The 16,411-nt window shown below is 45.7% G+C and overlaps 2 protein-coding genes across 7 annotated transcripts in view; one reads left to right on the forward strand and one right to left on the reverse strand.

Moving 5' to 3' along the window:
• Positions 1 to 139: 139 nt before the first annotated feature.
• Positions 140 to 4,670, reverse strand: RPL35A (ribosomal protein L35a). Its single transcript, XM_006112356.4, has 3 exons — positions 4,492 to 4,670; positions 1,247 to 1,391; positions 140 to 194 (listed from the first exon to the last, which is right to left on the reverse strand). The coding sequence occupies exons 1-3, from the start codon at positions 4,653 to 4,655 to the stop codon at positions 171 to 173; spliced, it is 333 nt and encodes a 110-aa protein (XP_006112418.2). The 5' UTR covers positions 4,656 to 4,670; the 3' UTR covers positions 140 to 170.
• A 3,226-nt stretch (positions 4,671 to 7,896) lies between these two features.
• Positions 7,897 to 16,411, forward strand: part of DRC9 (dynein regulatory complex subunit 9) — a 39,370-nt gene continuing 30,855 nt past the window's right edge. For 2 of the 6 annotated variants that reach the window (XM_075938181.1, XM_075938186.1), the window contains exons 1-2: positions 8,181 to 8,238; positions 9,149 to 9,323. The gene's annotated coding sequence lies outside the window, so the exon portion shown is untranslated. Of the gene's footprint in view, positions 8,239 to 8,738; positions 8,923 to 9,148; positions 9,324 to 13,492; positions 13,598 to 16,411 lie in introns of those variants that run through there. The other 4 variants (XM_075938184.1, XM_075938182.1, XM_075938185.1 and 1 more) reach the window with 4 other exon arrangements.

Genomic DNA, 16,411 nt, shown 5'->3' on the forward strand with positions numbered 1-16,411 from the left:
ACTTATCACTTGCTATTAGATCACTGTCCTGCTGTTTTGTAGATTATGTAGCACTTGTACAAACAACTCAAAGTGAACTAATCCCCCACAATAACTGAAGGTCATAAGAAATAAATATAAAAACAAAGTATACAAAAAGGGAGTTTCTGAATTTTATTTTCCGTAAAAATTTAGACCCTAGATGGATACAGCATCTGTAAAGAAAAAAAAAACAGGTTAGAGATCTCGTTATTCAAACTAAAATGTTAACATAGTCCTAATTAATCCTTATCTGAATTACCACTACCCATTTGCAGAGCATTCTTTGAGAGGGTTACTGGCCAACAGGATGGAGAGAAGCAGCAGGCATGGTGCATCTTCATTTTAGTAAGGCCTTTGACACAGTCCCATATGACATTATCATTGGGATTAGCCTATATGAAATCACTTGAAGGTAGGTGCACACAACTGGTTGAAAGACTGTACTCAAACAGTCGTGATCAATGGCTCACTATTAAACTGGGAGGGTGTATCCGGCTGCATGTCACACAGGGGTCTGGGTCCGGTACTAGGTGGCCAGGTTGGTTGGATTCAGGCTTTGGTCCCTCATCCTGGGGCCATGTAATAATGTTTGATGTCAGAAGGAGCTCCTGGTGCAATGAGTGTAGGGAACCGCTGTTCTACAGGGCAATCAAAGCTGAGCAGCGTCACATCTTACTCTGATGTTGTTCTTGACAGTATCACTATGAGGACAGTGTGTAGAAGAGCCACAGTTTGTGTGGTTCTCCTGGAGGCGCATGGGTAACAGCACAAGTTTGGGGTCCACCACTGGACTGGAGAGCGATTCATTTAGCCCTCAGCCAGAAGGAGGGGTGATATGGTAAGGGCATTTGGGTAACGTAAGAGAAAGAAAAATAAAGACTCCAGAACATCCTCAACCAAAAAAGGGGAGAGTGGATTAGAACACAGAACATAAAAGACTGGAGAAGAAGAAATAATTAGATGTACAAAGTTTAAGGGAGAGGGAAAAGAAAGCCAGAATCAATAATCTTTCTACATGCACCTATCACAGACCCTGTATAAGCGGCACACTGGAAACAGGAGACAGGTAACTTCTGTGTCTTTCCTCACCAACAATGTAACTTTTTTTTAGTGTTCTTTAAAAATCTCCTATTCGAAAGGGTATAGTTTAGTTAAAGTAAAACCTTCACTATGGGTTTCAAGCTATTAGGAAAAACCAACTCACTACCAGAGTAACTGTACTCACCACTCTGATTCTGTGCCCAATAGCCTTGGCAGGAAGATTGGATCGGAACTTGGCACGAACCATGCCACTGTTTCCATGGGCACGTGTTACCTTCCCCCAGATCACTCGTGTTCTGTTGGGCTTCCCACCAGGAGTCACGGTGTTGCTAACAAACAGAAGACAGTTACCTCAGCATTCCACTCCTAACCTAGTGTCAGCCTACTCAGTGGCATATTAAAAACACCATCTTTTAAAAGAAGTTTCCTTCCCTCTATGTCATGGGCCCCTTGGAATAGGACTATTTATAAGGTCACCCACAATGCAGATTTTCTTTCATCCAATCTAAGAGAAGAGCACATTCTAAAGAGACTTTTTGGTGATCTCAGTGTATGAATAGGATGTTTGGACTGGAAATACAGCAGGGGAATGGGTTAAAACCCAAACAGATGCACAGAAACGTGTCTGGACATTTATCCCATCAAACTGTGAATAGACCTGATCATCCCTTTACGAAATACCCTTCAAGCACCAGTCTTCAACCTGGTTTATATTAATCCATTAACGTAGAGAGTTAAATCAAACTAAATAGATAAAAGCCATGTGGCAGACTTGTTGAATTGTGTCAAAACAGAAATTTACACCAAATTAACTAAATCTATTCAAAAAGCAACAACCAATATTGCATACTAGGGATGTTAAAGCGTAGTCAACTATACAATTAACTGATAAACCTGGGTTTATTGGTTAATCCTGTCGACTACAAGCATTCCCCACTCCCTCTCTTGCTGCCTCAGACACAGAGGCAGCAAGGGAGAAAGGCAGAAGCGAGCTTTCAAGCCAGCTACCCACAAGCACTGGATCCCACAAAGCTGCTTCCTCGTCCCCACTGGTGTTTCTGGTAGAGAGTAGGGATGTTACATAACATGTAATTGAATAGTTGTGTAACTGCATTCAATTTTAGTAGTTACACAACTATTCGACAGTCCCTGTGGGCGGGGCTGGCAGCCAGTATACTCTAGGCCCCACTCCTGGGGAGCCCCTGCCACACTATGGCAGCAGGGCAGAGGCAGCAGCCCCTGTTCGGGGAGGGGTCTGAGATCCCCACAGATAGGGGCTGCTCTGTGGGATGCCTGAGCAGCATCCCCTGTCCCCAACCAGTAAGGGGGCGGGAGCGAGGTGGCTTCACGGAGCACCAGGGAGCTGGCTTGTATGAGGCAGTATGGGAAAGGGGAGAGAAATGTCTGTAGTGGACAGGATAAAACCAGGCTCATCAGTTAATCATGTAGTTGTCTAATGATGACATCCCTAGTAGAGAGGCAGCATTGCAGAGGGGGCAGGCATGAGCCGGTACACGGGGGAAGCTGGTTCTCCACGTGTGCCAGCTCTGCGGAGGCACCTGCCTCCCTCCGCTGCCTCCCTGAGAAGCAGCTGGAGGGGAGGGGGAAGCTGCTGTCTCTATCAGAAGCAGCAGTGTATGTGTGTGGCCACAAACAGAGGATGTGCTGTGGGATGCCGAAGCAGCTTGTCTGTGGGGAACTTAGGCCCCCCATGGATGGGGCTGCTGCTGCCCTGCACTGACAGCAGTGCAGGGTGGCAAGGGGCTCCCTGGCACTGGGGGCGGGAGCACACTGGCAGCTGCCCCCACCCTGGGGACTACTGAATTTAATAAACACAACTAATGTGATGTGGTTACACAATTATTCAATTGCACGATAGCTAACATCCCTATTATACATTAGAATTCTTTTTCTACATGCATGTGGGTAAAACTGCTACATATAAGCCTAATAGAGTGACTGCATAATTTTGTTTCTATAATTTCAAAACCGTATTCTCAGAACTCAGCAGTTTACAAATTAAAATAGCGGCTTGTAACTCAAAACACGTAGCTTTTGAGGTATCAACTGTACAATAAATTAATATGCCAATTTTATATTTGACAGCACTGTAAAACACAGTGTATTTCCCCTTTGATGTGTAATAATGTGCATATTTGCTATCTTTAGGTGCCATATATTAACATTCTATGCCACTAGGAGCACATTTCAATTTAAAGACACATGCAACAGTAATGAGACTTCACATCATGTAATAAGTCATGAATTCAGATTACCCGCATTAAAACACACACACACACACACACACACACTGCACAACCTACTTCTATTAAAACACAAGAAGCCACTATGCTCTATGTGCATGGCAAACTATCAAAGGGGAGAAGAGGGCTTCTCAGTGCGCATGCGCTGATGCCCCCAATTCTTCTAGATGTACTAATCTAAAAGTTTTCAGTCTGAGACACCCCACTGACTTTAACCATGGAGGAAAAAAAAGGTCTCTAGAGATGTTCTGGCCCTTGAATTGAATCAAGAAATACAATGGAAGCTGGAGAGTCTCTGGAGCACAGGGGGGGAAAAGCGACCTCTGTATGAAAAACTTCAAATGGAAAATTACATTGTGCACTAGTGTGTGCTGTAAAGCTGTGGTTTTCAACCTTTCCCCATTTGCAGTCCCCTTAAACATTTTGATTACAGGTGCAGACCCCTTAGGAAATTTAGACACAGTCTGCAAACTCCCAGGGAGCCACTGGACCACAAGTTGAAAACCACTGCCTTAAAGTAATCCAGTCAGGAGGTAACAAAGGCTCAGCCATAGGAAACTAGATCCACATCAATAGAAAAAGTCAACCTCCTAACTAAGCAAAGGGAAACTTATCAAACCCATAGTACGTGTAGGGTGTCCATCACCACTGCAGCAGCAATTACGCTCAACAGAGATACGCATGCCCAGAAGCAGATGAGCATTTATTAAATCCCTTCAGACTACAAATCAAACCCTCACTGAAGTGGACTGATACCTCTGCCACTTACAGCACCATAAAGTACCAGCGAAGGACACTTCAGTCCCATCCATTACTGACTGGATTTCAGTTCACACCAGTGTCCTGGAGGGGTGAAGATTCATGACCAACCCATCCCTTTTACCAGTCATTTCCCTCCTAAAGCAGCATTTCTCCAAGAGCAATCAAACTGAGGTTCGACACATGATCATTTAATAACTGAATTAATGTGGTGCCTAAAATTGTGAAACTGAATACTCAATCCCCAAACTCAATCCAGTCTTGCACAAATCTACTTGGCCATTTTATTTTGTTTCACCATTTTCATGGCAATAGGTATACAAATGCATTTATGGTTGCTTGACAAATATTCATGACAATTTTAAAAGGCCTATTTAATATAACAATAAGGAGCTCAGATACTTACTTTTTAGCTTTATATACATAGGCACACCTCTTGCCCAAGTAGAATTCAGTCTCGTCACGGGCATAAACGCCTTCAATTTTCAGAAGGGCAGTGTGCTCTCTCTGGTTTCGGAGGCCACGCTTATAGCCCGCAAAAATGGCTTTGGACCACAGTCTAGGAAACATTGAATATATTAATGAATTGCCAAACACTAAAGCATATTGCATGCAAATAAGATTTCTGACAAAACTTTCTGAAATAGATACAAGGATAGAAAGCATATAGGGAAAAAGGACAGTACACTTCCCCTCACATGAGCAAATTTATCCCCAATTTCACGAAGTGCCCAATTTCCTTACCACAAGACATCAATTATAAAAATATTGCACTAGCCTTCTTCCCTCCTGTACTCAAGAGACACTAAAAAAGATGGATGGTTCATGTTTTTAAAAACATGACCACTTGTCTCAGTATCCCAAAGGAACACAGAATCTTCTGTACACAGTGAAATTAAGTCATCATGTCAAACAACCTAATTAAAATGTGTTTTTTCCTCCCTCTCCCTCTCTACAATGAGATCAGAATCGCATCCCAGAGTCAATGAGCAAGAGAGAACACAACCATGTCCACTATGAACACTGCAAGTCCTTAGTACAATTCAGGACACTTAAAATATGTTTTAAGATCCTCAATATTGATAAATGCAAAGTAATGCACAGTGGGAAACAATCATTACTATATACATAACAAAAAGATATATTGAATTGGGAAAGGAACATAACTGGCCATTTAAAATTATTAGGAGTATGGAACAGTTTCCATATGAGAAATTAAAGAGAAAGCGCCTTAAAGAGACTAAGATAAGGGCTTATGGGGCAGATATAATAGTGGTCTATAAAATCATTGTGAGGAAAGAGTGAAAGACTGTTATTTATTCCTTCTCACAACAAGAACTAGGGGTCACCAAATGAAATTAATAGGCAGCAGGTATTAAAACAAAAGGAAGTATTTCTTCACATAATGCAGTCCAACTATGCAACTCCTTGCCAGAAGGAGCAGCGCCCCACCAGCAGCAGTGCAGAAGGGTGACAGCATTATACCATACCACCTTTACTTCTGCATTGCTGCCCTCAAAGCTGGGCAGCTGGAAAGTGGTATTTACTGACTGAGGGACCAGCTCTGCAGGCAGCAGTGCAGAAGTAAGGACAGCAATACCAACCATGCCGTCCTTACTTCTGAGTTGTGGCTGGTGATAGCTCTCCCTTCAGAGCTGGGCTTCTGGCTCGCAGCCACTCTCTAGCTGGCCAGCTTTGAAGGCAGAGTCTTCACCAGCAGTAGCACAATAGGGTAAGCACCACCGCAATGCCCGCTACAATAACCCTGTGCCTTTACCCACACCCCCATTCATGTTCCCTCTAGTTTTTTTCATCCCTGAGGAAAAATGAATTTTCTTACGTGCACCAATATGGAGCTGATGTGTGAAAAAAATTCATGTGGCAGGGATGGACAGAAGTAGTTCTGAGTGTGGGAAGGGGCTCAGGCCTAGGGTGCAGGACTGTCAGGGCTTTAGGGTGGGTCAGAGCTTAGGACTGGGACAGTGGTCTGGGGAGCAAGGGATCTGGCTGGGATGCAGGCTCCAAGGTGGGCCAAGGCTGAGACAGAATTGGGCTGCAAGAGTATTAGGGCTCCAGCAGGGAGTGTGGGCTCTGGGGGGAGGCAAGTTTCTGGAATAAAGGACGGTGCTACCAGGCTACTGAGAGACAAGGGGACACCCCCCCCCCCCCATCTCTCTCTCCTAGCAGCAGCACCTGTGCTGGGGGGGGGGAAGGGAAGAGTGTGTGTCACTTCTTTTGGCTGTGGCAGCTGCAGGGCTACAAGATAGGCACCACTCTTGTGGCAGGTTACAGCAGAGACTGAGCTGGGCCTAGGGGAAGGGCTGCTCCAGCCATAGCAGATCTTGGTGCAGTGGCTGAGTCTGGGCCTAGCCTTTCCAGTTCGAAGGAAAGGAAGGGGTGATCTGGGGCAGGGACACTGGCTGCATTTGGGCTGCGTCTCCCGAGGCTGGAAGGGAAAGTTCTCCTCTGGCTAGCAGGTCCCCACCTTGGCTAGATTACTTGAGCTCCTGCAGAGCCTAGCTGGGCAAGCTGCACAGCCACACAGCTTACACAGATCTTAGTCCACAATAGGGATTACTCAAATGAATGTGTAACTGCTGAAATTTCCAGTGGTTACATAGCAGGGGATGGGGCAGGTGGCTTTTCTGCAGCTGGTGTACATGGGGAGTTGGCGAGCTTCACCTGTTCCCTCTCCACTCTGCTGCTGCCTCTGATACAGAAGCAGCAGCGAAGGTGAGGAGAGAGGGTTGCATGTAACCGTGCACAGTAACCAATGAGCATGGGCTCATTGGTTAACAATGTACACAGTTACACTTTCACACCCCTAGTGCACAACCCCTTTTTGGGTCATGAAGGAACTCAACTATTCCAGCACTGTAAAATTTAAGTACATTACATCATGAAGTTCATGCTTTTTAAAATCCCATGACAATAAAATTGACCATGAATCTGAAACTGTCCTATCCATAACCAAACTGTAATGCAATTGATTGCATATGCAGTCTGCATCCACGAACAAGTAACTTGCAATTGTAGCTATCATTAGATGGCAGCCAACTTCTACCAACTCTTGACAGAAAGGGCTGGTTAACCATGTGTGGCAGCATGGGATAGTAGGAATTTAGACTGTCCCACAACATACTGATCCGAACACAACTGTGCAGCATAACAAGATTTTATAGGGGACAGATCTTTGGGATGGGAATAGCAATCAGTGCCAAGTACATCACAACAGAGGGTGAACACCCGGCTCTACTTAAGGCAGCCCACTCTGCAGGAGCCGAGGAGAGGATTTGCGATCCCCGGCCAACATGACAGCAAAGGACCAAGGAAGTGTTCAGAGCCCGTCGCTCACCTCCCAGACATGGCGTCGTCCTGAAGTCCTGCTCCCAGCAGGCCTGAGAGAGAAGCACGAAGATTTCAGCCGCCGCACTAGGGAGCCGGGCACCCCACGGCCGCAGCAGGCCCTGCCCCCCCTCCGCAGCGCCCGGCACGTCGCCGGGGGACCCGCAGCCTCCACAGGGCCGCAGCCTCCGGTGCTCCCCGCTAACCCCGGCCGGCAACGGGGGAGCCCAGCTCGGCACGGGCCGGGCTACGTTCGCCAGGCCGGGCCCCCCCACCCCGGGGGCTGAAGAGCCAGGGACCCCGTGGGGCTGTGGGAGCCGGCTCAGGCCGGGGCCTAGCACCATCCGCCGCGCATCGGCGCCATCCCGCCGCCTGCCCCCGCCACACGCGCCCCCTGCGCAGCCCGGGCCCCGCCGCACCTGCCCCGCCCCACGGCGACGGGAGAACCCCCCTGAACCCACCTCGGGACCTCCGCTCCCCGGACTCACCCCCGCGGCTCCGACCCAAGATGGCGGCGAAAGGGAGAGCGGCCACCAAGCATGCCGGGATATGGCATCGCAAGGGCCCTTGGGTCGCCCGCAATGACTGCCTGAGTAGAAAACGCGCCCGCGGACGGGTGAATAAAACCCAGCCGCGGCCCCACCCTCCCTCTCTGTCCCCCGCGCCCTTTGTGTGGGCACCTCCCCTGCGAGGTCGTGGTTCAGGGGTTGTGCCCGACAGGCACCCACGTAGGCAGTGTGACTGGAAGGTCCCCCTTGAGCTTGGTAGTTGCCATGGAGACCAGCTCTGTCCGGCCTGCGGCCTGTGCGTGAGTCCCCTCAGTGTCACTGATAATAGACCCGGGGGGGGGGGGGGGAGGGAGCGACCTGCCCAGTGCGCCCCCCCCGGTGGATAGCGGGGGGCCCTGGGTCCGAGCGCAGCTAGGGAGCAGGGCAAAGCCCCTTGGGGAGAGGTGTCCCATTGCCCCCCCCCCCCGTGAAGGGAGCATCAGGGGCCCAGCCCTGCCCCCCCTCCTGTGGCGCGCCCCTGGGGGCCGCCTGTCTCCCGCACAGGGGCTGGGGGAGGGACACACCCGGGCGGGGGCCACAGGACTGCCCCCCCCCCGGGGAGGGTTAAAGCCCAACCCGCCATGAGAAAGGGGCCGTGGCCCGGGGCCGTGGCGAGGGGGGCCACGGCCCCAAGTAGGGACGTGAAGGATCCGTTCATCGAAGGGTCACGTGGCCTCCTGACTTCTAGCCGGTTACTCCTCTTGATAGTCCCCGGGGGCGGGGCCGGCCGCCAGTGCGCCCTGGCCCCACTCCCAAGGAGCTCCCCCCCCCCCCCCCACACCATGCTGCTGCCTCGGATACAGATGCAGCAGCACAGGGCGCCAGGTAGGAGCTGTTCCCTGAGAGGAGCCAGTTTAAAAGTCATCTCCCCTGGCTGCCTGTCACTGCTGCTGCCCCTGCTTGACACACGCAGCAGTGCGGGGTGGCAGCAACCCCCGTCTAGGGTGAGGCCGTCTGAGCTCCTGGAACTGAGCCAGGCTGCTTGCCTGCCTGGTGCCTAACACACTTTAAATGCAGAGTCGCAGCAGGGGAAGGTCCTGGAGCAGGACGGAGCTGGGTTGCTGGCCAGCCTGCTAAACAATTTACTGGCAGGGTGGGGGGAATTGCGTATAGTCTTTAGCATTAACCTATAAGCTTCTGGTTATATCAATTACACTGTTACATCCCTAGTACAAACCAGTGTGATCACACAAGCTCTGTGTGCGCCAAGAGGACTCTGCTTGGGTGTTGTGCCCACAACCTTTCTGCTGTATTTTGGCCATTTTTTGGGCGGTGAGTGCTTAGGAGAAGACTATCTTTCTATGCACCTGGCAGCCCCTGTGGCTTCTTCCATGCCACTGTAACAGTAAGTAACTTTAAAATTTACCTTTAATCCCTCATTTAGGCCTGGGTTGAGGATTTGGGCTTCATTGGAACAAACACATGTTTAAGTGATTTTCTGAAGAGGAGTGCACTAAGCATGCACTTAACTGCTTGGCAGAATCAGGGCCTTGTTGCTGATGCCTGTCCATGCAGCTAAGGCCACTGGAGAATTAGGGTAAATTTTTAAAAAGTGCCTTAGGGTATGTCTACACAGCAGCATTACAAAGAGGGCATCTACACTGCAAGTCATTACTTTGGAATAATGTCAGGCTGGAGGATTTCTTACTCCAATTCCTGTAACCTTCATATCACGCTTAAAATTAAGAGAAGTCAAAGGAAGAGTGAAGATTTCCTGCTGCGTAGACAGTGCCAAAAGCTGAATTATGTATGCAATTGCTGTAGCTCAAGTTGCGTAGCTTAATTCAACTTTTGCCCTCAGTGACTTAGCAGCTTAAACTCTATTTTCAAAAGTGACATTAGCTGAAACTTGGGCTTCTAAGTAACTAATTCACTCTTTAAAATAGGTTTTAGACTCCCAAGTAGCTCACATGCTTTTAAAAAATTTAACTGCCTCTGTGATAATCCCCTTACTTCTGAAGGCTGCAGATTTAATCTGGAAAGTCTCAGGGCCCGATGCAGTAAAGTATTTGAACACCTTTAGCACCTAACAAGATCTAGACATTTTTTTAAAAGCACCGGAGGAACTGTTTCAGGCAAGGTGAAAATGTGATGTAGACTTTTTGGTCAGGTTTGGCGGTCATGTTCACTGGGCTGTTCCCACAGAGAGACTATGAAAAGCAGTGCTGCTCTCTTTGCCAAATCCTTATTTTGTCAGCATCAGTGGATTTGGCTCTAGCACCATTGGATCTTGGAGAGGATCCAGTGTGGTGAGATCCAACTTTGCTGAAAATGCATGCCTTTGCACTAGCGTGCCCTCATAATATGACCCCTGCAAGAGCTTTACAGTCATTGAACTCCAGGCCAGCTGCTGCTTCTGGATTATTCTCACAGGGTTCTATAGTGAGGAAGCAGCAGGAAAGTTAGTACTGAAAAAAAATCTTGGTATTATTCTTTTTATAATAGCACCAGAAAGCATCCAAAGTGCCTCTTTGTATAGCCAAAGGATGTGATACCTGTCTTACCTGAAAAATCCCACAAGTTTCTAATGGGGTTGGTGTCTCAGACAGTAATGCCCCAAGCCCCTGTCTTCACCTATACTATGCAGGCTAAATTCCACGTAGGAGTTCTTCCATGCTCCCTCCCCACCCCCATTCAGTTCCATTTGGTTCTCATTCCCTTCAGCCTTTAGAAATTAGAGGCTAAACAAATGTTCTTCTTCAGAACAGAATCTACAGTGAGTCGCGTAAAAAGTCAAGAAGCCAAATTATTCTAATTTATCAGTATTTGTTGTTTTTTTTTAAATCAGCAACTTGCTTTCTAACATTTGTAGGGCTATTAATGATTTTGTACAATGTTACCTCTAATTTTATTTCATCCATGTGCAGATTTTTTCCATCCATGTGTGAAATAAATTTTCTGTGCTCCAAAGCATGTGTGAATGTGCACTACCAGTAGAAAGAAAAAACCTAGATGTGAGCACTCTGCTAGCTAATCAGCTAGGCAGCATCTGAATCCCTCCTGAGCTGCACAAGTGCACCGCTTACAGGGAACACTGGGTCTGTACAGCCATTGGCCAATAATGGCTTGCTGTTTTTTTTCCTGTAACAGTAATTCAGCTACCCCCTGAAGCTCCAAAAGCAAGGATGTTTCTGATTTAAGGCTCAACAGCTGCTCTGTGAACTCACCAGTCTGACTCTGCCAATATTCTGGCAAAACAATGAGTTAAGGAACAAGTGGCCACCTCTATGTTGAACTTCTTCACTGGTTTCCATCACTATCATCAATTCTTAATTGGCCAAAGGAGGCATTGCAGAGTTATGCAAGGTGTTTCCTGTGTTTCCCACCTCTGCAGCTATTTCAGTCTGCCAGGTGGTAGGACAGGAAAAGAAATAACAAGGCTTTCACGTGGCACTGTGTCTGCTGTAGTACCCAAAGGCTACCGGGCCACACCATTTATATGGTTGCTTTTAAAATTATTTCCAAACTTCCCCTCCCCATAGGACAGAAGGTAAAGCATATGATAACTTGTTCATCAAACCAGAATCTTGGGGGGATGCTGTAAGCAACATGCTTTGTCCTTTCTTGTTATTAAGACTGATCAAGGAGTTTGGATGAGTAGTACAATAATTAGTGTTGATGCCAGTGACTGAATCAGGATGGTAATTTCTGTGTGTATTGCATTAAAAACAGAATTCAACTAGAAGAGCTTCTAATTTGTAATATTTCTCAGTGCACCAGACAGTGGTTTCCTACACATCTATAATAGAATATAAAGGCTAGCAGAACTTACTGGTTTGGCACCAACTTCTGCTGAGTACATGGATATAAGAGGAAGCATATAGGAGAAGCAAAGACAACATTAGGCTTTAGAGAAACATTATGTTCCAGCGACGAGGAGTCCTGTGGCACCTTATAGACTAACTGAAGTGTAGGAGCATAAGCTTTCGTGGGCAAAGACCCACTTTGTCAGATGCATGTCATCTGACGAAGTGGGTCTTTGCCCATGAAAGCTTATGCTCCTACACTTCAGTTAGTCTATAAGGTGCCACAGGACTCCTCGTCGCTTTTGCAGATTCAGACTAACACGGCTACCCCTCTGATACTTGACATTATGTTCCAGCTTTAAGTTTCCTAAAAGTCATTAGTATCTTGAATTTATTCTCCCCTCCATAGAAGTTGCTGAGGGGAGGAGGTGAAGCTATTAAATCCTGACCACATATAGAACAAAATCACTTTTTCTTACAAGAACCTTCAACAATTTTATTATTCTTTCAAAAGTGCTGGCATATTAACATCATGGCTTTTTCACGGAGAATCTTTTGAATCATATTGTCATCTTTGCGGCTGCACACTTTATATAAACCAGATGCAAAGAGACTAGTCTTGTGTAGTTTAGACTCAACATTTAAGTTATGTTTAAAAATGTCAACATGAATAAAACATTTTTAATTTAAAACATATCTCCACACAACATTGTACTAGTGCACATTAACCCAAAGGGAAACTATCTAAGGCATTTATGACCAGCCAAATTCAGTCAGAGGGACTTACATTTTCCATTTCTTCCTTGGATTACTAGTTTCTGAACATAAGAAATAAATAATTTTTTTATTATCCTGATTTACTAGTCTAATTTCATTGTCAAAGTGAATAGAATAAACATACATGTGGATGCATTGGAGAGGGTCCAGTGGAGGGCAACCAAATTATTAGGGGGCTGGAGCACATGACCTAAGAGGAGAGGCTGAAGGATTTGGGCTTATTTAGTCTGCAGAAGAGAAGAGTGAGGGGGGATTTGATAGCAGCCTTCAACTTCCTGAAGGGAGATTCCAAAGAGGATGGAGAGAGGCTGTTCTCAGTAGTGACAGCTGGCAGATGAGGAACAATGGTGTCAAGTTGCAGTGGGGGAGGTCTAGGTTGGATATTAGAAAAACTATTTCCCTAGGAGAGTAGTGAAGCACTGGAATGGGTTACCACCTAGGGAGGTGGTAGAATCTCCATCCCTCGAGGTTTTTAAGTCCCTCCTTGACAAAGTCCTGGTTGGGATGATTTTGTTAGGGTTGGTCCTGCTTTAGGCAGGGGGCTGGACTCGATGACATCCTGAGGTCTCTTCGAGCCTTATGATTCTATGACAAGAGGAGGTATATTGCCATTGTTTTAACATTTTAGGCTGTAATTATGTAAAAGACACTTTTGCAATGTGATTTCTTTTGACAGTGTTCATTTAAGACTCATAGATTAATCTTATAACCATTAGTGATTATCTTTGAGATCTCATGGAGGATGGATGCAGTCCAGAAGATGGGAGAATCGCAAACATATTGCCTATCTTTAAAAAGAAGCACAAAGAGAACCTGGGAAATTATATATAAGTCTGCTTAACTTCAATACCTGGAAAAATACTGGAGCAATGTATTAAACAATCAGGTTGTAATTACCTAGAAAATAACAGAATAATAAATAGTAGCCTACATGGATTTGTCAAGAACAAATCATACCAAACCAAACCAACCTAATTTCTTTCTTTAATAGGCTTATTGGCCCAGTGGATGAGGTAAACTGTAGACATGACATATCTGGATTTTAGGAAAGCTGTTGACATGTTCCACATAACATAATGGGAAGATAATGGAGCAGGTAATTAAGGAAATCATATGCAAACACTTGGAAGGTAATAAAGTGATAGGGAATAGCCAGCATGGGTTTGTGAAGAACAAGTCATGCCAAACTAATCTGATAGCTTTCTTTGATAGGATAACGAGCCTTGTGGATAAGGGAGAAGCGGTGGATGTCATATACCTAGACTTTAGTAAGGCATTTGATACGGTCTCGCATGATATTCTTATTGATAAACTAGGCAAATATAACTTAGATAGGGCCACGATAAGGTGGGTGCATAATTGGCTGGATAACCGTAGTCAGAGAGTTGTTGTTAACGGTGCTAAATCCTGCTGGAAAGGGATAACAAGTGGAGTTCCACAAAGGTCTGTTTTGGGACCCGTACTGTTCAATATCTTCATCAATGATGCAGATATTGGGATAGAGAGTACGCTTATTAAGTTTGCAGATGATACCAAACTGGGTGGGCTTGCGACTTCTTTGGAGGATAGGGACATAATTCAAAATGACCTTAGCAAGTTAGAAAAATGGTCAGAGGTAAACAGGATGAGGTTTAATAAAGAGAAATGCAAAATGCTCCACTTAGGAAGGAACAATCAGTTCCATACATACAAGATGGGAAGCGACTGTCTAGGAAGGAGCATGGTTGAAAGGGATCTAGGGGTCATAGTGGACCACAAGTTGAATATGAGTCAACAGTGTGATGCTGTTGCAAAAAAAGCAAGTATGATTCTAGGTTGTATCAACAGGTGTGTTGTAAGCAAAACTCGTGAAGTCATTCTGCCGCTCTACTCTGCACTAGTTAGGCCTCAGCTGGAGTACTGTGTCCAGTTCTGGGCGCCACATTTCAAGAAAGATGTGGAGAAATTGGAAAGGGTACAGAGAAGAGCGACAAGAATGATTAAAGGTTTAGAGAACATGACCTATGAAGCCAGGCTTCGTGAACTGGGCTTGTTTAGTTTGGAAAAAAGAAGATTAAGGGGGGACATGATAGCGGTTTTCAAATATCTAAAAGGGTGTCACAAGGAGGAAGGAGAAAATTTGTTCCTCTTGGTTACTGAGGACAGGACGAGGAGTAATGGGCTTAAAGTGCAGCAGGGCAGGTTTAGATTGGACATTAGGAAAAAATTCCTAACTGTCAGGGTGGTCAAATATTGGAATAAATTGCCAAGGGAGGTGGTGGAATCTCCCTCTCTGGAGATATTTAAGAACAGGTTAGATAGACATCTGTCAGGGATGGTGTAGACGGAGCTTGGTCCTGCCTTGAGGGCGGGGGGCTGGACTCGATGACCTCTTGAGGTCCCTTCCAGTCCTATGATTCTATGATTCTCATAAGCATACTGTGGAAATGTGGTCTAGAAGAAATTTCTTTAAGGTGGATGCACAGCTGATTGAGTGGCTGTCAGCAAAGAGTAGTTATCAGTTATGGATGTTGATGTGTAGTGGACTATAGGATTAACTGATAAGCCTAGGTTTATCAGTTAATCTTGTTGAGCACATACATTCCCTCCCCCCCTTGCTGCCTCTGGATCAGAGGCAGCAGAGGGGAAGGGGAAGCAGGAGCTGGTGCTGCAGGAAGCCAGCTTAAAAGCCGGTTCCCCCAGCACCAATTCCTCAGTGCCACTTGCCTTCACCAGCAGCAGCAAGGGGGGGCAGGGGAGGCTGCTATGAAGCAGCCTCTGTCCGTGGAGAGTCACATGGACAGAGGCTACAACTAAAATTGGAATAAAAGGGAAATGATTCCCTTACAATAAATGACCTCCCAGAAAGTGTACAGACATCTGTGCTACATAGACTAAGCATACTAAGCTTAAAGTAGAAGGGAAAGGACAAATGAGGCACTCCAGAGAATTTCTAAGTGAGAAAATGATAGGGGATTTAAATTCTTATTTTCAAAAACTAAGGCAAAGCCATTAATCAGCAAAAATAATTAGGGAAGTTTGGAACTTATTTCTTTATGGTGAAAAAATTCAGATAGCTCAAAAGTTTATAGTCATAGGAGTAGTGTTTGATAATACATTTACTTGTACAGGTCACAGATAAAATATCATACAAAAAATGTAAAAGTAGGATGAGCGTACTCAGACATTTTTAGAGGGGTAGCCCAGTTATTCTATAACTGAAAAAAACATAAAAAACAATGAATAGTCTAGCAGCGCCTTAAAAACTAACAAAACATGTTTGTAGATGGTATCATGAGCTTTCATTGGCACAACCCACTTCTTCAGATGAATGAAACTGGACTTATTAAAGGTCCAGTTTCTAAATAATTAGGAGATGGGGGGAGGGTGGGTGGAAGAGAGAAGGAAAAAGAACGGAGGAATAAAAAGGGGAAAGAAATAGTCAATTAGAGTGACCATGCTACATGAAACTGATAGAGAAAGTGTAAATTGTTCTTAAATACCCATTGTTTGGTTTTTTATATTATTAGGATGTGGAATGTAGTGGGCCACCCAGCCAATGTCTCTAGTCATACCTTTCTGATAGGAGTCAAACCTGTAAATGAAGTTAAGTTCTAAGGCTTCCCTGTGTTGTTGGCTTGTGGAATTGACCTGAAACAATACATTGACTTTGAGATCCAGCATGCCTGGGCACTCATTAATGGATCTCAAAGTCACTGTATTGTTTCAGGTTACATTGCTGAGGGATGTGAAAAATCTATAAAGTAGTTAACCCTTAAACCTAACCCGTGATGTTACAGTGCTACAGCCTCTCTGGGAGGTGGATTAACGGAGGAGAATACTTTTGTCTTTTTAGTAAGTGGCTACTTTTAAGTCCTACTGGAGCAAAGCTGAACAGCTAGTCCCACGTTTGTGCATTTGGAACTGCATG

This window comes from Pelodiscus sinensis, chromosome 10 (assembly GCF_049634645.1).
Source record: "Pelodiscus sinensis isolate JC-2024 chromosome 10, ASM4963464v1, whole genome shotgun sequence".
NCBI classification, from domain to species: domain Eukaryota; kingdom Metazoa; phylum Chordata; order Testudines; family Trionychidae; genus Pelodiscus; species Pelodiscus sinensis.